Source organism: Cuculus canorus, chromosome 1 (genome assembly GCF_017976375.1).
Source record: "Cuculus canorus isolate bCucCan1 chromosome 1, bCucCan1.pri, whole genome shotgun sequence".
Lineage (NCBI taxonomy): Eukaryota > Metazoa > Chordata > Aves > Cuculiformes > Cuculidae > Cuculus > Cuculus canorus.
This window is the reverse complement of record NC_071401.1, coordinates 71,874,048-71,898,328: the sequence shown is the minus strand read 5'-3', so window position 1 is coordinate 71,898,328 and position 24,281 is coordinate 71,874,048. Positions and strand designations below refer to the sequence as shown.

Sequence of the window (24,281 nt, the reverse complement as noted above, 5' to 3'; positions counted from 1 at the left end):
GTATTGCACCTCTAGCCTTCTGTCAGCCACTTCTAGATACCGAAGTCTGAAATAATCTTATTTCTTGAGAGATGATATGAAAATGACACTGATGGTTTCTGATGGGGCTGCTGGATGCCAGAGCCCACAATACAGATGCAGCTGCACAGTCACATTCAAGCGTTTATAACAGCTATGTGTTTAACTATGATGTGTTTTTAAAGAGTCCTCAGTGCTGAATGTGTATGCTAGCAGTCCATAAATATCTCTGCATAAGCATCTGCATAAATTTAATAGTGCATCCTGCACAGGGAGAGCAACCTGCTAGCCCCAAGATAGGACTCCAGAGCTTGAAAATGCAAGCTTTTACTTTTTGGGGGGAAGCTGAGTCCACTGTTCCTGAAAAGCACTGCTCATTGTTTCATAAATCTGTGTAGTATCTTTAATTTTTTCCAAGAAAAAACATCAAATAAACATGAACTGAAATAAAACTGAGATGATGTGCTCTCTAAACTACAGTTTCTGTTTCTAATAAGACCTCTCCCTTTCTGTAGATAATCAGCTAGAGACAGAAGTCACTAATTTCTATGAAGAGACTAAAGTAAAATTTTCTGACCTGTCTGAAGAGCTGTTATGGGAGTACATTCATAGTGGTGAGCCAATGTAAGTAAGACCCTGAAGCTGTTGCACAGTACTTAGTAACAGGCCTTAGAGTATGTTACTAGCCACTAGCTTAAAGCATTTTGTCCTCTGTTCTGTGAAATTTTTCTATGTGTATATATGATAAATGATAGCATGGGTGATTCAAGGCGGGTGTTCTGTTCCTCTAACCTAGAACTATCATTCTTCCAGGGAAAGTGAGCTACCTTTTTAGTACCCTAACAAATTTGAAAAGTGAGGACTTTTGAAATACTCTGGATTACAGCAAGCACTCATGCAATATACAATTATATCTGTTAACAAATCCATTCAGGGAGCTCGGATACCTGAGACAATGTATGGTTCTCATTATAAAACAGGTGAATAGAGCAAGTATTGGATAATCAGGGTATTGGAGAAATTTACTGAAAAAAAACTAGGACTTGGTTTATTTAGTTTATCAAAATAGCACTGCTCTGTTACAAGAAATACCAATTTGTTTTTCACTTATTCTTCTGGCCAGCTTATATGTGTTCTTACAACAAAATTAGCTTAGTTATGTTTCCTCTACCCTCACGATATACTAGTTACTTATAGACAACATTGATTCCCCAGAACAAATAGGATAAGAATAGAATGCTTAGTACTCCTAAGGAAATGTTTATGACTTCATGGAATTTGCCTTTCCTTTTTGTTAGCTCAAGCTTCATGAGGGCAAATCAGGCAATGATTAGCACTCTGGACTCCATATCTTGTGATCAGAGGTGAAACTTTTGGCTCTGTAACTTCAGTTCTGACTGTGAAAGAGTATCAGTTGTTGTGGGGTTTTTTTTACACTTATTTGTGCTAGAAAACAATATAATCCTATTTTACTGGGGAAAGAGGAACCACTGTGGACTTTGGATTTATTTAAGTGCTGATGTGTAAATGAGGCATACTTTCTGAACATGTAAGGTTCCCAGCTTATTAGAGACCAAAGCTAAATTGGATTATGCAGAGAAGAATCTTTTGGCAAGCATGCAGTTTGTAAGAAAAATTCCCAGTTAGGTTTTTGGAAGATGGTCTTTAGTATACAGCTGATCAGAAAGTTGCAGTTTGAAGGAGAAATGACAATGAATTTCTAGGAAGAATGTAAAGTCAAAAAATATTTTGAAATGTTCTGATTATTTCCTCTAGAAGAAAGTAGCACTTCAGCAGTGCTGTGCTGCAGCACAATCACTCATGAGCAGTGCTGGCTAATTCTGTTTATTCTGCTAAACAGGGTGTGTGAATCAAGGGTTTCTCAAGGACCAAAGGTTCAGAAAATATATTTCATTACTTTCTGAAGCAGAAATCGATCAATCTTCATATAATTGAGGATAGGGAAGCATTTGCTCTGGCATTTTGAAGGAATTGCTAAATATAGTGTCATATTGTCATATATGTCTGGCAAAACAGTAAGAAGTCTCTCTTGGGTTTTTTTTTCCTTTGGTTGTCTTTGGGGTTTTTTTTGTCCTCTCCTCTGTGGACACCTGTACTGGTTACAAATTTATGTATATTTGGGTTTCTTTAAACACTATTGCAGTTCAATTGCAATGGCAACTTAATCATACAAGACTTAACAATCACATGAAAAAATAAAAGAAAATTGACCCATGCTGTTGAGGACTGGATTGTGTTCTTTTTATAGCAAGGACAAAATTGGCATAAGAGTCAGTCACTGGGACACAGTCGAATTCTAAAACTACATAGCTGACTTAAAGTACAAGGGAGGGAAAAAGTACTGTCTCAAGTCAGATTGTGATGAGGCCCTAAAAACCCTCAGGAATTTTGGCTACAGAAAGATGGCCTTTCTCTTTCTGTTTTATTCCTGTTCCTTTTTCCAATTAAAGACTTTTTGCCTTCTGGCAGGGTCTTTCTTCTTTTCTTGTGCTTTGTAGAAAGAGATCTGGACCGTAGTAATCCTGACTGGTTTGGACTTGTGTGATGAGTAGGCAGTTTCTGCCAGCCTCTTTGACCGAGGTTTTTATTTTGTAATCTTTCCCTTGTGAACAACTTCCTCTGTGTCTGCTCACAACTTCCAGTCTGAAGACTGGATGTGGGTTTTGGTAGCCCTGCTCTGAATGGTGGCAATGAAACCAAAAGACAGTACTGCTTTCTGGCAAAGAGGTGATTACAGAGGCCATACAGTTTCAGACTCAACTATAAAGTAATAAAACGTAGAATGTGAATGTCTAACTTTCTTCCTTTGTATGATTTCTCTTAAGAGTTCTTTTCTTCAAACCTATAGCAAATGTATTATGAGTTGCATTTATTATAATGCAAATTAGCTGATGCTATGCATAATAAGTGAAGTATTAAAGTTAGTGCTATGCTAATGAAAGTTGCCAGTTGCAAAAGCCAGTTATATTAGCCAGACCTGTTTTAGACCTGTGTAAATAGCGATATTCTGGATTTTAGCATGGAAGACGTTTGTTGAAAAATCAATGGAACTCTTACTAACTATATAGCTTCATGCTTTTGGACTAGGAGCTGTACCTGTAGCAGAGAATCCTACTCAGGATCCAGTGCTAGAATATAAAGTTCTGTATAAAAATAAATAAGTTATGGCTAATTGTTTTGATGTCCTTGCTGGGAGAATGATACCACTGCTTTTGATGGTCACAGTGGGTTTTGCCTTCCTGTCACCATGTACCAGATTGACTTCATCCTACTGGACTGCTGCTTCATTTAAAAATGAAAGGACTTTTTAGTCATTGGAATAATCCTAATTTAAATGGTGTAAGTCTTAAGTATGTTCTAAAAGAAGGAATAATTTAAACAATGACAAAGCTATACAATGGTGCTTAAAGGAAAAAGCCCGTTCCCTAGTTTATAGCAACTCAAAAATCCCATTTGCTGGGAAACTGAATCTTCTGTTTCCCTTAGAAGACTATTAGAAAGGGAATCCAGGAATAAGTTTTACATATGTAAAGAGTTGGTTCTGATCAAATTTAAGATGAAAAACCTACAAACTTCTTTGCGCAGTAAACTTCGTTCACAAGCAGTTTGCGTAACTCCATACTATCTACAGATAAGAGATTTGAGACTGACTGACCTTTGGTTTCAAAGCTTGCTGACTTGGGCTTTCAGAATCTGGTGCTGCCATGTAGTAAGCATGCTTCTAATTGCTTTGTTCTTAAATCTGAACTGTAAAATTGTTGAGTCTATTGCAGCTTATCAGCCACTCTATATGCATTTCCATTCCTTGCAGTGAAATTTGCGTAGTTATACCTAAAGAGAAATGACATTTTCAAGGTTACTTTCTGTGAAAATAACATTCCTGTGCCAAACTGCTAGTATTAGCATGGCACAGTATTGTGATCCACAGCTCTGCTTATATCTCAGAGGGTTACACAAGAATTGGAGAGGGCTGAAAGGGTTGTTAGTGGATTTTGTATTTGAATAGGTTTTTCCTCCCTGAGTAAGTCCTGTCTTCCTGATCCTCAGTTATTCCTATGACTGAGATCCACAAGGTGGGTACTACAATTGCTTGTGTTCTATGATGTCTTCTTCTTTGTCAGCTCCTTTTGGAGCTAACATGTTCTCAAAGGCCCTCCAGCTTCTTATGCAATAGAGCTAGGGTTAGTATCCAGCTGGGTAGCCCAGTGGCAATGTTGTTTCTCAGTGACTCTTGCTGTTACCTTTTCGGTAGCTAGGATGTGGAGAATGCTGGGTAACCTCTGGCAACACAGTCTGACTGCAGTCAGCTGAGCTACCTTCTGCTCAGGTGACTATGGACCATCTGAAAACCAGGACCCAGCCGTGTTCAATGTCTTTATCAATGACCTGGATGAAGGCATTGAGTGCACCCTTAGCAAGTTTGCAGATGACACTAAGCTGGGTGGAAGCGGGATCTGCTGGAGGGTAGGGAGGCTCTGCAAAGGGATCTGAACAGGCTGTACCGCTGGGCTGAGACCAATGGCATGAGGTTTAACAAGGCCAAATGCCGGGTCCTGCACTTGAGGCACAACAACCCTATGCAGTGCTACAGACTAGGAGAAGTCTGGCTAAAAAGCTGACTAGAGGAGAAGGACCTGGAAGTTGTGATCAGCAGCTGACTGAACATGAGCCAGCAGTGTGCCCAGGTGCACAAGAAGGCCAATGGCATCTTGGCTTGTATCAGAAACGGGTGACCAGCAGGTCCAGGGAGGTTATTCTGCCTCTGTACTTGGCACTGGTGGGGCGGCACCTTGAGTGCTGTGTTCAGTTCTGGGCCCCTCACCACAAGAAGGATGTTGATGCTCTGGAGCGTGTCCAGAGAAGAGCAACGAAGCTGGTGAGGGGGCTGGAGAACAGGTCTTATGAGGAGTGGCTGAGAGAGCTGGGGTTGTTTAGCCTGGAGGAGGCTGAGGGGAGACCTTATTGCTCTCCACAACTACCTGAAAGGAGGTTGTGGAGAGGAAGGAACTGGCCTCTTCTCCCAAGTGGCAGGGGACAGGACAAGAGGGAATGGCCTCAAGCTGTGCCAGGGGAGGTTCAGACTGGACATCAGTAAAAAAATTTTCATGGAAAGGGTCATTTGGCACTGGCAGAGGCTGCCCAGGGAGGGGGTTGAGTCACCTTCCCTGGAGGACAGATTGGTGAGGTGCTGAGGGGCATGGTTTAGGGATTGTCAAGAATGGTTGGACACAATGATCCAGTGGGTCCTTTCCAACCTAGTGATTCTGTGATTCTAAGTATAGAGACCTTTGGCTATTCACCTTAAATAGAAATACTGATCTTTGTATTTATCTTGTGATTTATAAATTGAAGTGTTAATCCTAACTAGTAGACTTATTCCAGCAATAACTTGAGTACACTAGTCTAGTCTTTTTATTGCAGACTCTGCAGTACTGGTGGATTATTTGTGTTCTATTTTACCTTTACTCTTAACCTTAATTAGATATATGTTGGTTTTGCTTTCTCTTTCCCAGGGACAAGGCTGGTGGATATGGAATCCAGGCCCTCGGTGGAATGCTAGTTGAGTACGTCCATGGAGACTTCTTGAATGTGGTGGGATTTCCTCTGAATCACTTCTGCAAAAAGCTAGCAGAATTGTACTATCCACCTCTGAAACATAACATACAACATAAAAAGTATGACTCTATCCCTTCTGTGGACACTTTTGAGAATCTAAGTGATGGAGAAAGTGAATCATCAAATTCCACAGAGCATAAAGATGCTAGTAAGTTGGACAGCAGTGGGATGTATTCCTCAGAAGCTATTTACAATTCTGAAACAAGTTCTAGTGTCAGAACTGGTTTTATGGTACCTTTGGAAAATCAGAATGGAGTGTCAGAAAGTGCAGCAAAATCCCCATCTAAAATTCTAGAGCTGATGGATGGGTTTAGAGCGTCAAAGGTAAGAAAAAAAATAAAACGATTCATTACATTGCTGAATTATATGATTGTTTCATTGGACTTAAGTATATAGCAGGTAATGTGAAATACTTGAGATGGGGTAAAGAATGTATTAATAATTAGTATAAAAGGCTTGCTGAAGTGCCAGAGAATCTAAGATAACTAAAACTTCTGGTGCAGTGCAAACAGTGGGTTTGGGAATTTGTTTCTATCTGTTCTTTAAAATGTCAATTACCCATTTGATAAAAATGTTTTTTTTTTCTTGTGAAGAAAAGTCCTCAGAATATTTTTTTTGTCTTTGCATGATAGACTTTGGGGTATGAATGGTGCAATTGTGCTTCCAGGGTGTCTGGAAAGGGAACTTTCATGCTTCCCATATGTGCCATGTCTAATTAAATGCAGTTAATGCAAGACTATGATTTGTCTTCCATTAGCTGTATCAGTGATTCAAGTTCTGGTGTAATTAGGAGGCTTCAGAATAACAGTCACTCCAGAAGTGGAATATTTACTCCACAAGTAAAGTAAAATGTTGTAGGGCAACTTCACAATTTCTCAGTAATTACTGAATTAGATTTTTTTTAATCGATTACAAGAGCACAATCAAGCAGGAATTTACCTTTATATACTCTGCAAAGAAAACATTTTATATGGTTAACTTAGCTGACTTAAAACTATGACAAGAATCGTATATATTATATTATTTTTCTAACTTGTAATGCTTAGCATTAGAATTCTCTGGAAGGTCTTAATTTTTTTTGTTCCCTATTAAGGAGATTTTTTTTTTATACTCTGTTTTGTGTCCCACGTATGTTTAGCTGATAATCTCCATGCAGTATCTGATGGAGACATGGACGTAATAGCTTACAAACAGGTCACATGCTCTGTGTAGCAGCCAAGTATGATGAGAAATGAGTAGCTGGACATTTTAAGTGCTGCCAAGTTTTCTGTTCCAAAGCAGTGAAGACAGTAGTGAAAGGGAGGTGACGGACAAATGAACACCAGTCATTCTAGCAGATCACTGATGTCCAAGTCATTCATGTTTTAGAAAGAGGTGAAACAACTGCTCAAGTGGTGGTGAAATGACAAACCTGGAACTAAAGATATAACGAATTTGAGAGGGGATGGAGGAAAACACAAGACAGTGGACAATGGTTTTGCTGGAACAAAAGGTGTATTCGGATCTGAAGGAAAACCAGCGTGGCCACTAGATCTGTGGGTGTGCTGCTTGCAGGCGTGCAAAGCAGTATTGAGATATTTGAAATAAAGCAGCCTTGAGACTGCTGCATTTGTGAACTTCCTTGTATAGCCAAAGGAAGCAAGTTTTGATGTTCTCAAATGAGTGAGATGATGCTTAAGATTTCTTGAATTTATGCAAAAAGTAATATGGATGTTTGTCAACGTTTTGTTGCACAATATGTACACTGTTTACAGTGATGTGATGCTGCATTTGGGTTTGTGCAGTGAAAAATGGTGGATTTAAATAGAAGCAGAAGTTTTTCTGTATGCTAATCCAGTGTAAAGTCATAGTATGAAATGCTGAGTGTCATGTTGAACTAGTAGGATTATTTTTTTTTCCTAAGGGCTTCCTTGGATCTTTGTAAAATTAATTACCAGTTGCAACGAACGCTTCCTGTGACCTGACAAAACTCATCATCTCTCCAGTTGTAGAATAGAGATAAGAGCACAAAAGCATTTATTTTACAAAAACTCTCAAATTCTCTTTTCTTTTGCTCCTTGAGTGTTGTTTCAAGAACTTCATAAAGCAGAATGAAATATCCTGCAGGTAAAGATACTGCCACCTGTTTTACTCTGAACAGCTGCTCTTGCAGAAGAGGAGGGGATCAGAGTTAAATCATACTTTCTCAAACTCAGTATGTTCTGAATTTGCATAGACTGATCTGTACTCAGACCTCCCTTTTTCTTCTGATATTTTTTTCTTCCCTCCTTGAAGTGAGACTTACAGAATGCTAGAAAGTTATTTGAATTGGCCACGCTTTTAACCCTATCTTCTCATCTTCTCCTTCCTCTTCTTACAGTTTCTAGGCAGTGTCAGTCCAAAGGCTGGGCAGATCTTGGAAGCCAAATAGCTGTAGAGTAGATGAAATTGGCTCAGTATTGTGAAAGCCTGGATTATAATAAATCCCAGATATACATTCTTGTTAAAATAACAGAGGAAACTGTGAAAAGAGAATGAAGATGATAAGATATATAGGTATGCAGTAGCAGACCTTTCTCAAAGTTAATTGATTTTTCTCTTTTAATTTTTTTTTTAATAGGATGTCAATTCGGGTTTTTTTCTTCCTTGACTGCCGTAGAATAGAATATTTTGGTTGGAAGGGACCTACAACTATCATTTAGTCCAACTGCCTGAGTTACCTGCAGTTGCAATTAAATGGATTCTGTGGTGTCTGTGTGTCTTGACTCTTGTGTTCTACATAAGTTCCTTGGGTTTTAGGTGCTTTAGCTGTTTCAGTTACTGAAACTGCAGAATTAAAAATTAATTTCAAATGGAGAGTTATATCTCATCACACAGTGTTATCTTTCCTCTTTGGTGTAGTTAGCATATCTATACAAGTTCAGTTAAGTTTTTCAACTTGCACAGCTGCTTTGTCCATAGGTTTTTCATCAGGCACTAGCTGTTATCTTCCTCATTCTATATGTACATGTCCTAAGGTCTGCCTGTAGTACAGTTGTGCTCTGAAGTTGTCTTTTTTTTTTTTCCCCTTAATTTTTATGAAACAAAGATCAGTATTATAGCAACTGAAGCTTTTACACTGCTGTAGTGGAGCTTTTCAGTTCCTTTCATTTTGGGAAAATCAAATTTAATTTGATCTTCTGGCATGGGATCAGATGCTCAACAATTTTTGACCTTACAGAATAAGCTTATAGATGGGTATATGCTAAATATCAGAATAAAGAAATGGTCTTCCTATAAAATCTGTAGGCTGTGTTGCAGAATATTGAGTTCCCTTCTCTCCCAAACACGTCTGTTCAAAATTCCTTTACTTGGCTAAGATAATGAAACTCTTAGAGTGAAGGAAATGTATCATAGCTATTTTTACAAGTTTTGTTAAAGTGTCTCGCACTTCTTCAAGAACAGTAGTTGTGTAGAATAATTCTAAGCAAAACGTACAGTACTTTTGTTTCTTAGTTGCAGTCTTTTAAACACAGCATGCTAACAATTTTTATCCTATACGTAGGCTTTGTTTGTAGCTTCTAAGCTGAAGATCTTTGATCATCTGAAAGATAAAGGTCCACTAAAGGCTGTGAATATTGCAAATGAGATTGGAACCTCTGTGTGTGGAACAGAAAGACTCCTGGATGCATGTGCTGCTCTTGGATTACTGGAGAAAACAACACAAGGTGACTAATTTCTTCTCCCCCACAACTGTATGTAGTACTGAAAGACGTGCAGTAGTGGAAGAAATGCTTTGGAAGTCAGAAAGTCTGACTTGATATTGTGGGTAACTTGGATTTGGGGAAAAGGGAATGGATTGTTGCATCTTTGCTTTCAGTATTAGTAGCTGGAATTGTTTCATTTGATGGCAGGCTTTATCTAACAGATAAATTCAGGTCTTCTCTGAGGAATCTTTACATTGCTTTTACTCTCTGGGCATAGTACCAGCCCAGTTTCTAAGAGAAAGTTACATCGGCAGTCTCAGGGAGCAGCTTAATAGCTCGGATGATACATCTACACTTGGGTCACAACAACCCCATGCAAAACTACAGGCTTGGGGAAGAGTGGCTGGAAAGCTGTCTAGCAGAAAAACTCCTTTAAGAATGAGATGTTTAGAATTATTTCATAGAAATCTCTACACAAAAAATAATACAATCCTAAGATCAGGGTTTGCTAGCTCTTTAATAGCTGTGCAGGAAATGGTGCCTTCAGATTTTAAATGACAGTTTGTAAAATACTGAAACAATTGTTACAATTGTTTTCTTCCCATAAGGTTACAGTAATACAGATTCAGCAAATACCTACCTGACTTCAGATGGTGAATACTCACTTTATGGCTACATTATCCACTCTAATGACCACCTTTGGCCTCTCTTCACAAACTTGGAGTCAGCTGTCAAAGAAGGAAGCAGGCAGAACCATCGAGCATTTGGGAAAAAAGCAGATGATTTGTTTAAGGTAATGTAAACTCTTACTAGTATCAAAACTTGCTGTGAGGAGTCCAGAACTGATCTAGGTGCAAATGGAGACTGAGCTGCCTAAGGAAGTTGATCACTCTCAGAAATGGTGGAAACACAATGCAACTTGCTAGTCTCTGACTTCCACTCCCTTCAACATCAGGTTCTAAAGTGCTAGAGCAATCACAGAATATGCTGTAATTTTTTTTTATATATATATATATATACACACACATGTGTATGTAGATATATACCATGCATGTGCATACATGTGTACATACGTGTGTATATATATACACACAGACGCCTGAAGTCCAACACAAAAAAACAAGAATAACTCTAACTCAGGCACCAAGAGTGGGAAGGGAGAGACAAAGAGATGGTTCTAGAACATGTTCTAACCTGTCACCTCTGCCCAGGGAGGTGGTCGAGTCGCCTTCCCTGGAGGTGTTTAAGGAACGGGTGGATGAAGTGCTGAGGGACATGGTTTAGGAAGTGTTAGGAATGGTTGGACTTGATGATCCAATGGGTCCTTTCCAACCTGGTGATTCTGTGATTCTGTCACAGTGAGACAAGGCTCAACTCTATTTCTTCACTCAGTGTTAGTTGACATGCATTCAAATAGAGGTGTTTTCTTGCCCTCAGTCAGAAAATGTTGGTGTGCAGGAGTGAACAGACTTAAGAACAAGTTTCTTGTGAAACTCAAGAAATCTGCAGTGGAAACTTTTCAGTTATTGATTGAGGCCTATGGTGAAGAGATTCCAGAGATCCGTGATCAACAAAACTCATTTTTTGTCAGCAGATGTGAAAGCAAAACCAGATATTTCAACAGCCTTTCAGAAAACAATCTGTGGAATTGTTTTGAACATTGGCAGTATTGTATGCAGTTGTGTGTCAACTCAGAAGGAAACTATTTTGAAGGTGATCATAGCTGATTTTCTTAATAAATAAAAGGAGTTACAGGTGCAGTCTTATTTTGTGTGTTGGACCTCATACATATAATTATCCTCTATATGTTTGAGTGCTGACAAAAATTCTCTGGCTGAAGTGTTGTCCATCCAGCCAAGACACTCTGAGAACAACCTCTGGGCCTGGTTAATTTACATTTATACTGCCTTTTTATAACACTAGGTAGTACCTTATCACACATGCACTCGTTCTTTATTGGATGTCAGTCACCTGGTACTGATGTGCATCAAGTTCAGTCAGTGCTGACTGTGTAATCAAAGCTGTTTTCACAGTTGCTTTGTGGTGTTGCAGTGGAGAAGGGATTCAGTCTCTTTTATGAAGGTTTGTAGTTTTTTATATGCTTCAAGCTGGTATATGTTGCTGATAAGAACTTCAATCCTTGCCTCCATGTGTTTCCATCTCTGTAGCATTCCTTTTCCAATGCCAGCCCAGACGGATATGATCAGACTGGAGAATCACTTGAAGTTCTAACTAGCTTAACTTGTCAATTATCCACCTGGTGAAGCAGGTTGAGGGGCATAAATATGTGTGCATTTAAGGAGAGCACTAGTAGAGTGAGCAGAAGAATGTCAGGACTCCTCTCTGACAGCAGTGCTGGTTTAAAGTGTACTTCAGACTACATCCCGAGATTCTTATTTTGTACTTAACTTCCAGATGCTGATGAAGCCAATTTCTTAAAGGAGATGTTTACTTCCATATATACGGTTAGTGGAAAGAAATAAGGGATGTTGGAGGCTTAAGAAGGTCCTGTTAGCCTAATGTTAGTACCTAGATTATTGGTGGACCTCTTTTAGGAATCCTTCAAAGGCTATTTTAAAGGGGGTTTAGGTATTTTGCTTTGGGGTAGCTGCTGCAGTAGATTCTTAAATTTATGTGCAAAGTAAGTGTTCTAATGTAGTTGAACTGGATCTCATCCTTTGATAAACATCTGGATTACCAACTTGAGTTTGCCTGGGTGATGCTTGTGACAGGATTCACTAACACTTCAGGCCTGGGCTCCATATGTATACATAAGAGTACGTCCAAGCAGAATTTATGGGCTGGCCATGGCACTATCCATACACAACCTGGGGATACTTTCATACAGACTTCATTGGTTATGTCTGGCTTTACAGTTACCATAAAGTGGAAGTAAGCCATAAAGGGACTCATGCTTATATATAATTTCAAAAGTAAAGGCATTATGATCTGGTGCTGAATGCTTGCTTCTTACCTAATTGAAAAAAAAAAAAAACCAAAAAAAAAAAACCAACCCCAGTATAAGCTTTAATGTTTCTGGTTTAAGTTTTGGTTCAATCATCTAGTTATTTCGGCATCATGGAAAGATAGATGTCAGAATTAAATGAAAACAATTGAGTACCTCAAGAAGAAGAAGGAACACTTAACGCTTTAGAAGACTGGAGAAAAAAAATTCAGCGGTCCTTTCAAACAGTTTAAAATCTAGAGACATCTTGCTGTGAAGCAAATGTGTAAGTGAATGTATATCAAAGACACAGTATTTCTTTAAAAAGCACTTTTTGGATTATCCCTTCTTCCTGCTGTGCTGCTCCATCTTCAGGGGGCAGATATATTGAATTTAATAGCCCTTGTGACACCACCAAGACCAGTTTCAAACCAGACAACTGTATGTCATTTGAGATGTGCTGCAAAAGATATCTGTGTCATCAGAATTTTGGAGAAGATATAAAAATCTGCTTGTCAATACAGTGAAACAGCAAAGGATTTGGATGAAAAAAAACCCACAGTCAATGCACTTTTAACTTATCTCTTCATTTTACAATTCTAATGTTAATGGTGTGCACATTGCTTGTACATAGTTATATTTAAGTAATAAAAATAAGCCTCAGTTACTGTGCTTTTTTCCCTTTCTTAGGACTATTATCACAGCCAAGAGGTGACGCAACGTTTTATGGCTGCCATGCACAGCATTGCCCATCTGACAGCAAAAGACGTGGCTACAGCATTTGATCTTTCACAGTTTAAATCTGCTTGTGATTTAGGAGGTATTGCCTGTAATTTAACTGGTATACATACTAATGGGAAGAGGTTGATTTCAGTTCCATATTTTATTGCTTAAGCTTATGTATGTTTTTTAGCTAGAACTGCAATAATATAGTCTACTGTTTTTCTGGTAATGTCAGAATAAAAGAGCTGAGTGCAGTTAACTGAAAGCAGTGTTAATTAAATGGTATTTGAGTAGTTTGAACTAAGTAAATATTTGTCACAGCCAGTTACGTAGTGAAACATAGCTCAGCACAGAAAAGATGGTTTGTGGCTCTGCTGATAGAATATTGGGCTGGGAGCTTCATTGTCTGTGTTGTTGCTGTCCTTTGGCAGGTCCAAAATTTTCAAAAGTAATGGATTTATTTATGAATCCTGTTTTGGGGTGTCAGACTCGAAACACTATACTGCTAGAACAAAAGGGATGGATTCCTTTAGAGTGTATTTGTGTTTCGTATTTTATTTTAATCAAGCTCTAAGATGACCCCCAAAATGGTGAAGACCAATGATACATCTGAGGAAACTCTTCTTGTTATGCTGTGCTAGGAGTTGTACAGAGAGAGTGTTATTATGTAGGGCAAGATCTGCTGAAGGAAGAACACTTAGTGCCTGGGTAGGTGGACAGCATGGCAGAGGAATTAACACAGTACTGGTACAGAGACTCCCAAGACTTTACTATCCCTGTCCTTCACCAAGCTGGAAAGTATCAAACTTCATATATGACTGCTTTGTAAATGGTAAATAGTTCTAGTGCTTTTCATCCACAAATTAAAGTCCTTGCCCTTTCATTAATGATGTTCCACCACCTCCACCACCCCCCGCAAAAAAAAAAAAAAACCTGAGGTATTGGTATCAAAGGTCATATTAGCAATTCTATGACAGTAAAGAGTCATGCCTATGTTCCCCAAGCTTTAAAGCATTGCTATATCCACTGGGAAGTGCTATTGCCCATGTTAATTGTGGAGCTGACTGTCTACATCTAATTCTAATTTGATGTCTCTTTAACCATTCTATACAGCCTTGTCTTTAAAAAAATGTCAACAAATCCTGGAAGAAAAGACTTCATTTATCTTCTTTCAACTTTAAACAGGTTGCACGGGAGCTCTGGCTCATGAATTAGTACGAATATACCCAAATCTCAAGGTCACAGTATTTGACCTTCCAGAAGTCATTGCAAACACCTCTTACTTTCAGCCTTCAGGACAACACACAGCTCCAGTGACATTTGTATCAGGTAAATGTAACACGGGTTGTTTTTTTTTTTTCTTTTCCTGTTATCCTGGAGCACAGAGCAGGCTCTCTTCCTGCAGAAAATGGTGCATTACACTGCTCTAGGCGCAAACATGTGTCTTAGTACAGGGAAAAGTAAGCTCACCTATGCTAGATGGGAACATTGTACTTCTCAAGCCTGTGGGGAAATAAACAAACCGGTTATGATTGAAGAATGCAGATAAATAAAGAAGTAAGAATTAGATAGTTTTGAGTACTGCTGGGAGTAGAAGCTGCATAGTCTTGTCTTAAGCTTTTCTTTTCCAGGCAGGATCAACATGGTGGCTACAAAGGACTTTTTCTTCTTCGTTACTTTAGGCTTTCTCTGCATTTTTATGTTACAGAATTCTTACCTGTGATCTGTCTTTTCTTTAACTACACTTTCTTTACCTGCAAATCTGTGCATCCCTGTACCTGTTCATTCTTGTTTCTTTCTTTACCTCTGCTGAAGCTTGTGTAGGAATGTACCTTGTGGTTTCTATATGAATGTACTAATTCTGCTTTCCAACAGGCGACTTCTTCAAGGATAGTCTTCCAGAAGCAGATCTTTACATCCTTTCACGTGTTCTTCATGATTGGCCTGATGAAAAGATACATTTGCTGTTAAGCAAGATATCAGCTCTTTGTAAACCAGGTAAGTTTTTTTTCATCTTGTAGACTTAAAAGTGCATGTTAATGCATAAAATATAGTGAGTAATCATAACAAGTTCATATTAAAAAAAATCATATTTTTCTGACCAATCGTAGTAGTCTTTGCTCGAATGTCAATGCTTGAATTATGGTAGTATCTACTAAATAAAAAAAAGGAAACAAAGCTGCTGGTAAAACTATATAAAATAAGCCCGTACTGTTGTTGCAGACTTCACATAGAACTACATCATCTCTAGGCTATGCCCAGTCTTTTTTACTAAGCCCAGTATCAGCAAACAACTAAGCATGTGCTTATTTCTATACATACAAGTAGTCTAACTGAAGTTTTTAGGTTAATCAAGAAGTAGTGGTTTGCTTTGCTATCATTTTGCTATCTCTAGTATCCAGAATATGGTAAACTGGAGCTCAGCACTACTTTATGCACAGATTGTGTGAGAAATATGTAGCCTTTTCTCCTTTCTCTTCCATTTCAATGCTACAATCATAGTATCTCAAATAGGAAAGGACCCATAAGGATCATCAAGGCCAACTCTCTGCTCATTGCAGGTCTACACAAAACTAAACCATATGACTAAAACTATGGTCCAGACACTCCTTCAGCTCAGGTTTGGTGCTGTGACCACATCCCTGGGTGGCCTCTTCCAGTGATCGACCTCTCAGTGAAAACCTTTTCCTGATGTCTAGTCTGAACTTCACCTGGCACAGCTTCAATTTCTTGCTATAATGTCACTGGTCACCAGAGAGAGGAGATCAGCACCTTCTCCTCTGCTGCCTCCCTTGAGGAAGCTGTAGACAGCGATGATGTCACCCATTAACCTTCTCTTCTCCAGTGTGAACAAACCAAGCAACCTCAGCCACTCAAAAGTCTTGCCTTCGAGGCCTTTCTCCATCTTGGTTGCCCCCCTCTAGGCGCACACACTCCAATAATCTGATGTCCTCCTTACATTGAGATGCCCAAAACTGCACATAGTACTTAAGGTGGGGCTGCACCAGTGCAGTGTAGGGTGGTATGCCACCTCCTTTGCTCAGCTGTCTATGCTGCACTTGATGCACCCCAGGACCTGGTTGATCCTTTTGGCTGCCAGGGCAGACTGACTCATATCTAGATGGTTAAAGATCAAAGAAGACGACAAAAAGCAGAAAAGCCTGACTGCTAAGAACAACCAATTCTTAATCCAACAGCATTAATTGTAGGTATTAAGTTTATTTCGTAGCTGAGCATTCAAAATTTGATTTAAGCCATAAAGCACAGTCTTGTTTATAAACTCTGAAAGAAAATTACGGGTGACTATCTTAATCTTCCTATGCAAAGACATGAAATATGGCACATGCTTACAAGAGTTGCTTAGTTCAAATGGAATCAAGACTGAGTTTAAACTTGACATGGTCAAGAGGTGATGGAACTTCACTGAAGTGGAGACAGTGCTCTGAACTCCCCCTTCTTTTTAGCAGTTAATGGTAGCACCTAGGAAGAAATTACTAAGAGTAAGGGTTTGTTACTGATTTCCACTGAAGACCATTAAAACACTAGTCTGAGGGATGTCCATAACTGTCTCTGAGCAAAACGCTAAAAACTTGAAGCTAAAAGTATTTTACTAAACCACTTTTGTTTTGGAAATGCAGGAAGTGCCTTGCTAGTGGCAGAAATTGTGCTTGATGAACAGAAGACGCATCCTCCTAGAGCTGTACTACAGTCCCTCAGTATGACTGAAGGAAAGCAGAGAAGTGGCTCAGAATATAAACAGTTACTGGAGAAATATGGATTCACAAATGTACAAATTAAGATCACAGGAAACTTATTAGATGCTGTTTTGTGCATCAAGAAGAATTTGTCATTCTAGTGTGCCTAGAAGCAAACTAGGATGCTGAGTTTTTAACAACACTTGTACAATACACCCATCATCAACCAGTACTTTGTCAGTTTGTCAGTTTAGGATTATTTCCACTCTTTATCTGAAGCATAGTTGTTACAAGCCTTGAAAAAACATCAGGCTGCAGCTTCTTCAGGAATGAGTTCTATGCATTTAAGAAGTGTCTGGGGCAAGCCAAAACTCCTTTTATTGAATACCTTCACGTCCAGTTCTTGCAGTCTTGCAGACTGTGTTAAGCTTAGATGACATAGCATAGCACATGACAACTACAAACTTTTATAAGCCACATTAGTACTTTAATTTTCCTGGACCTTAATGAGAATGCTCCCTCTGCAGTGTTGTCAGTGGTTGCTGTTCATTTTTATCAGAAATGAAAAAAAAAATAAAAATGAATACTATGCTATCTGTATGAATTTGGGGGTGCTAATCCTCTTTTTCACTTTTCTTTGGCATTTTACACAAAAATGTTTCAAGGGTACCATTTTTAAGCGTTTTTCCTACAGGCAAAAGTGAAAACAGGACAAAGCACAATCCTGTTTCTACAGCAGCTAGAATGTCAGAAAAACTTCACCAGCCTCTATCCTTCGGCCACAGTGTGTATTCTTTATGTTCAAATCTTTAACTGGAGAAGTATCCCATCTCTTCAAGTAATTTGTCATTCATGTCACCTCTCCTAATGTTTATTTTTTCCTGATACTTCATTAATATTTATATTTTTCTATGTGAAGCGTACTTTGTAGTGGAAGCCTTCATGGAGATTAAAATTGCACTTTCAAACTAGCCTCCTTCTCTGTCAGTTGTGAGTTTCTTGCAATAATCCAGATAAGGCAGCATGAAAGAGGTTGTGCCTATGCTGAATCACCAACCCTGGCAAATTACAGAGAGCTGTTGAGCAAGGTCAAGAGTTGCATCTGCCTGGTAGACTGTCTTATGTTACTTAGAAGTTACTTTGCTCTTTGAGCACTGAGTGCCACAGTGCTTGAACAGCAATACTGCCACAGTGATTGAATTTATTCTGCAACACTTGCTTACTATAGAGCACTTCAGCTGCACAAAATCAGGGAAAAGTCAGACTTCTACCAAATTGTTCTATTTTTAATTCTTAGCAGAAAGTTTATGAATGGAAATCTGACTGATTTCATCTGTACAGATATTAAAGCAAAATAGTCAACAACTGAACAAATTTAAAATTGGTTTATTTTCCATACTGACGTGAAGCTTGCCATTGCTTTTAGCAGGTTTGTATTTTGAGAGACTTATTCCAGCAATAGGATGTTTCTCATCTCAGTTATTCATAAAGTTCATAATGCTGTTCTTCAAGCTGCTTGAGTCAAGCTGTTTGAGTCAAAGATTTCAATCCTAAGGTTGGCACAGCTCTAACTGCCTTAGATTTAAAAACTGTGCCTCTAAGTGCTATGTATCTGACTGTAAAATTTGAATAGAATGTGCTTGGCTACCACATAACCTCAGCATACTCTGTAATTAAAGCACAACACTAGACACATTAAGCATTAGTCCCCTGGGCATGGCGTCTGTGGTAATGCACCACAGCTTTGTATTCTCAGAATAATTATGCATTGGAACATGTTCCCCAGAGAGTTTGTGGAATCTCTACCCTTAAAGGCTTCAAGATCTGAGAAGAACACTCTGAATAAGCTGAGCTGCCTGTAGAGCTGCCCAGCTTCAAGCAAGAGGTTGGACTAGAGATCTCCTGTGTTCATTTTAGCCTCAGCTGCTCTGTTATAAACATTTGATGTATCTCAGTCACCTGAGAAGCTATAAACTCATCTGCTCTCATTAGTGTCCAAATTAAGCTTTTTTTTTTTTTAGTTGCTCTAGAGAAAGCTGGTATCTTTTGCTGACTGTTAGGAGTGGATTTAATGGTGTTAGACTGAAAAGACTTCTTAAGCAACAGGCATAACTCAGGAAAATTTGGACCTATTCAATCAAGAAATGAAGAATGAGAAGAATAAGTTTTAAAATTCAATAAATCCTGTAGTTTTTGTGTTGCTCCTCAGGAAGTGGCATTCAGCTATGCCTTCTTGAGGATACTGTCTTTTACCCACATTAAGCCCTAAGAACAGTTTGGATGAAACGTGATGCACAGAAGACAATTTTTTTTGAGGTGGAGAATCACAGGGGTTTAAGAGAATGACAGATGAATATTAGAAACAAGAACTTCAGCACTTGCTTACTGAATGCTGTGTGAAGAGACACAACTTGATTAGCTGTCCTAGCTCAATCATCTTTTATATCAGTTTTTGACTTGTTACACATATTAACCAGTACTTGGAAAAGTAATGGGACAGAGGTGAAGGGCAGTATGTCATCTGATCCTTGCAGCTCAGAAAGCTATTCAGTGGCTAAGCTCCTTTATATGAGCTCTCAGTTCAGTTTTGGATGTGTTAGCTTACTCCTGGAGAGTCAAAGTATTTAATGTGTGTTTTGTTTAAAAAAAGAGATTCTGGGAGGCTGGCACTTTACTTCCACCTGCTTGCCTTTTGGCTGGATGTTAGATCCTTGCTATACAATGATAATCTGGATAAAATTACTTTCTCATTCTGAAAAGATTGTTGTGATCATTAATTATTATCTCCTATAAAACAGTGACCAAAATTTCTCCATCAAAGTATGATTCTGTAAAGGGTTGAAAGTTAGCTCTATTTCAGTCTCTCTCATGAAGAAATTTTAATTACATTAGTAATCATTAAATGTAGAGAGGATTTTTTTTTTTTTTCTCTTTTCTCCTTAATTTACCGTGCTTAATTTTTGAAGGTGTTTCTCCCGCACTGGTTGTGCTTTCTGGGTATATCTTTCCAGATTACTCTGATGTTATCCAGATGTCCCAAATAATTTTCTGTGGCAAATTATAATGACTCTTCTATTTGCGTCTTCCTTTCAAAGGGTATGAAGTTTAGACACAGTCTTCTAAAGCTGTACCATAATGGTGACTTAGAAATTATAGTGCTGCATTTCTCTTCCTAGGAACGTTTACTTTGTAACCAGGAACAGCAATTCCCAGGCCCCTCTCCTGAAGGCAAAGGAGAATCATACAGAGAGGGGGAGGGAATAGAAACCACTAGATCATAACAAATGGGCTTCATCACCTTAACTTTAAATACCTAAATACTAGGCATTCAAATCATCTTATCACCTTGAGCTCTCCAATTAGCAGAAAAAAACAGGATTTTCAGAGAACGATTCATCTCACCCATCTGTGAATGGAAATGTCCTGGTTTTCCTAATAAAACTGATTATACATTTAAAAGTAGATAGAGAATATATATAATAGTGCTATCTCAAATACAACTATCTAATCTGTGGAGGGCTGAATTAGGGCAGAAGAATCCCACTGGAGAGATAATGTAGGTTGAGACTCACCTCAGACATGCTTGGCTAATCCTTTTTCTTTGTGAAGCTAACCTGTGTCCTTGGTTCATCACAGGACAAGTGGCTTCTACTTGCATTTAGTACGATAGCTGATGATACAGGGAAGAAGCAGGGAAATTATTAATAAGCTGTCAGAAGGACTTCCATGACTCCTGATATAGTTATACTATGGTCCCAGCCAGCAACTTTATCCACAGATCTCTTCTCTAAGAAACTGCAGTGTTATTTTTAATTTACTTTTTATTAAATGTTAAATGTCTGAGGTGTATGAGTAGGAATGGCTTTGAAGAAACCGTCTTAAGGGTCAGAAAGATGTGAATGTTATGCAGCACTTAGTAGTACTAAAATCACTATAAAATGCTGCTATTGTGATCTGAGTCGGTGGCCTCCTACCCACACTGTGCCAACAGAAATCACCACATAAGCAAGGCCAAAAGCCAATGAGTAAAACAATGCTTGTTTTGTTAGTAGCCCACGCTTGTGTCCCCTTTCCCCTCATGAGTCTGAAAACTGAGGACTATGTGTAAATAGTTCTGCTACATCCTTAGGTAATCACAAAGACCTCACTTCCTATAGAAATAATGGAAAACAGTAACGACTTCTTTGCGTCTATAATGCTCACCATCAACCATTTTGTCTGCTTGGCATCATTTCAGTGTGAATGTGAAGCAGCAATACATCCCAAAGAGATATCACTCCTCTTTCTGTCCTACTGTTTTCTACAACCCTCATGCCAAGTCTACAGAAATCATCCCCTCTACCCCTGAAAATAGAGATGTGACTTGATTTGGAGAGTTTGATCCCTCCATAGTGTGCAAGGGAATTTTTGGGGGTTGGTGAGAGGAATGGATTATACATTTAATAGTGGATTAATCATTTAAAAACACTGCAAATCCATAAATGATAAATAAAATCACTTGTGATTAGTACTGTTGCATGCATTTGTTTTTAAATTAGGCTGCGGTATTTTGCTGGCTGAAATGGTACTGGATGATGAGAAGAAGAAGAGAAGCACAGCTCTACTGCAGTCTTTGAACATGCTTGTGCAGACAGAGGGAAAGGAAAGAAGTGGTTCTGAATACCGAGGCTTGCTGGAACAACATGGATTAACTAATGTCAAAATCAGATTGACAGGGAATTTGTTAGATGTCATTCTCTGTGTTAAGACCTAAAAAAACCCGGATATCGTAGTAAAATCTGGATGATTCTAGTCATTTTTGATATGTTGTGATTATGTAAATACATTTTCAGTTTCCCATCAATATCATAAACAAGAAATGTCAGCTTTCTGAAGTTACTTTTAAAAAGGGGGGGAGATTGATTGCATTTGTTTTGAACTTGAGTAAAATAACAGTGATACTGTGGCTGTACAACATCTGCAGTACTTTCAGAAACGAGTCTTCAAATAGTGTCAGCAACTCTGCAGCCATATTCATGATGCTGAGAAATCATGATTCCTTCATACTTGATACAATTAGAATAGTCAAGTTTTCAGACTAGTGGACATTGTCTTACCTGTCTTTCAGGAGTTTAAAGCACATATTATTTCAGTACTCCATCATCATCTGTTTTAAAATCATTTTATGTTACACACGCTACTGTGAATAAAGAAACATTGTCTAATGAAGTCTGGAAACTGCTACTGCAATGCCATTGTCAAGATTGGAACAGAAAAACTGGAACAGCAACTTCTCAAGAGTCAAAACAGACTCTTCCTTCCGTGAGGCTTCTGGAAAAAGAAAGCCTTATGAAAGCATGTTTCATCCGTGATTGTAACTGGAAATGAAATGTGAGAGTACCACATTTAGTTCCAGAACATCTTCCTTCTTCTTAGCCCTACTTAATCTGTGAGCTGTTACGGAAGTGGATAGCAGAGTATGCGATTAGATGAAGAACAGAAAAAGGGGAAAAAGTGCAGAAACAGAAGGAAAAGAATGGTGCTAAAGAGAAAAGGATTTCCCCCAGCCAGATGCACCTGAGCTCCCAAGGTGAATGGGACAGGCCAACTATTGACTGAACAGTTTCATGTCACAAAAGTCATGTATGTTTTATTTCCATTTTTCAAACTAACAACGATTCAAAGTCCAAGAGTATGAAGTTCCTTTTAAATCAATAGAATACATTATAAGGAAAAATATCCGAGCCTTCCACATACTGTGTTGTGCTATAAGAGTATTAACAATCAGCTATGAGCTTTTTTAAAAAGTATACCACACTAAGCGGTGTGTGTCTGCTTGAATACGCACTAGAGCCTTTCATTAATCACACACAAAATATGGTCCTGTCATGCTGTATGTGCCCAATCCTGTGTGGGCACAGGAGTCACTTCACTATTATCTGTTATGATTTAGAATACAAAACAGCACACAGTTTACTTTCTGTCTTTTGACGTGCAAAAAAAAAAAAAAAGTACAGTGATGTATCATACACGGTGTATCGTACAACAGCAGAGACAAAGGCTATGCCTGGCACATGCTGTTCTCACGATGCTCCTCTGAGAGATGCTGTCATTTTGAAATCCTGATGAGTACATACATGTGTAAACAGTGGTTTCAGACAACTCAGTTACTAAAAATTTGTGTTTGACCAGTCATCTGTGTAAAAAAACCTGTTTGGCTTTATTTACTTTTGTTGGAAACATCCATTAGAAGCGAAAGTGAAAACAAAAGGTGCGTGTGAACTAATGCCCTCCAGCTAGAACAATTTCAAGACTGACTTTTAGAACAGGTATAATTTCTGGCAGAAGTTTAGGCACTAGGTGTAGAATTTCACTTCCAGCATACATTAGAATTATGAAGAAGTACTGAGGAAGACCATGCCTGTCTATAGGGGCAGAGGCCCTGACACAAGTACCTGCAACCTGCAGAAGTGCTTTTGATAGCACCTGACTTTGAGCACCCAAACAAGAAGCTGGTCCCACAATTCCCCACCGTTCTTCTTAAGATACTGTAGTTAAGTTGGTGGTGAGGCAGTGGAACAGGCTGCCAGGGGAAGTTGTGGATGCTCCATCCCTGGAAACGTTCAAGGCCAGGTTGGATGGGGTCTTGAGCAGCCTGGTCTAGTGGGATGTGTCCCTGCCCATGACAGGGGGGTTGGAACTGAATGATCTTTAAGGTCCCTTCCAAACCAAACCACTCTATGATTTGAAGTTCTTTGGCTTTCCATTGCCTTGGGTCAGTTCAGTGACTGACAGGAAAGCCTGGTGATGTGAAGCTTGGCACCGCAAAGGTGAGGAGAAACAGGCAGGAACAGAACCTGGATACAAGGTGATGCCTTCGATCAGCATTACCATGAGGGTGGTAAGCATGGAGAAAAACCCAGTGTTGCCCAGACAGCTCCCCAAATCCACTCTCCTCCACCTAATGGCTGCTGCTGCCACTGACCAGGGCCTACACCCTATGCTGACTTCCCAGTTACCCCCTCATGAGCCTCCCAAGCCCACTCAGTCGCCCCACTCACTGTCTGGACGGGCTCATGAACCCACATCTCAAACTCCGCTCCCCGGCTTCACCATGTGCTTCGTGCTTGGCCATGTGGGGCACACATGTTAAGCCCTACTATTTCCCACATGCTCGGCACAAAGCAACCACAGGAAATGCTTAAAAAAGCAATTCTTGGGGAAAAAAAAAAAAATGCGGGCAACAAGGATCTGCACACCATGCTGTGACCTGGTTGAAACCAGGCCAGCCCAGCCTCGCCGTGCTGTGGTGCCCCTTCTGCTGCCCCGCTCTGATACAAGTAGTAGTTACTATAACAAAGAGTGGAATATTTTGATTTAGCTAAGGTAAAGTTTTGTCTAAGTAATTGTGTTCTTTGAAAATTAGACACGATGTCCCTCTGAAAGCATCTATTCCTTAGAACGGTGTTCTTCCAGACATTATTCGTTCTTTGAAGATGATAACATCATAGAATAGTTTGGGTTGGAAGGGACCTTAAATATCATCTAGTTCCAACCCCACTAGACCAGGCTGCCTAAGGCCCCATCCAACCTGCCCTTGAACACCTCCAGGGATGGGGC

General features: G+C 39.2%; 1 protein-coding gene across 3 annotated transcripts in view; it reads left to right on the top strand.

Annotated features, from left to right (window-relative positions):
• ASMTL (acetylserotonin O-methyltransferase like) overlaps positions 1 to 22,670 on the top strand; it is a 31,164-nt gene extending 8,494 nt beyond the window's left edge. Inside the window, exons 6-13 of one of the 3 annotated variants that reach the window (XM_009565971.2) lie at positions 534 to 642; positions 5,553 to 5,979; positions 9,179 to 9,341; positions 9,929 to 10,113; positions 12,955 to 13,084; positions 14,173 to 14,316; positions 14,863 to 14,985; positions 21,221 to 22,670. In XM_009565971.2, coding sequence (XP_009564266.1) covers positions 534 to 642; positions 5,553 to 5,979; positions 9,179 to 9,341; positions 9,929 to 10,113; positions 12,955 to 13,084; positions 14,173 to 14,316; positions 14,863 to 14,985; positions 21,221 to 21,435 — 1,496 coding nt within the window. In that variant the 3' untranslated portion in view covers positions 21,436 to 22,670. Of the gene's footprint in view, positions 1 to 533; positions 643 to 5,552; positions 5,980 to 9,178; positions 9,342 to 9,928; positions 10,114 to 12,954; positions 13,085 to 14,172; positions 14,317 to 14,862; positions 14,986 to 16,625; positions 17,263 to 21,220 lie in introns of those variants that run through there. The other 2 variants (XM_054056706.1, XM_054056707.1) reach the window with 2 other exon arrangements.
• The last annotated feature ends 1,611 nt before the right edge of the window (positions 22,671 to 24,281 follow it).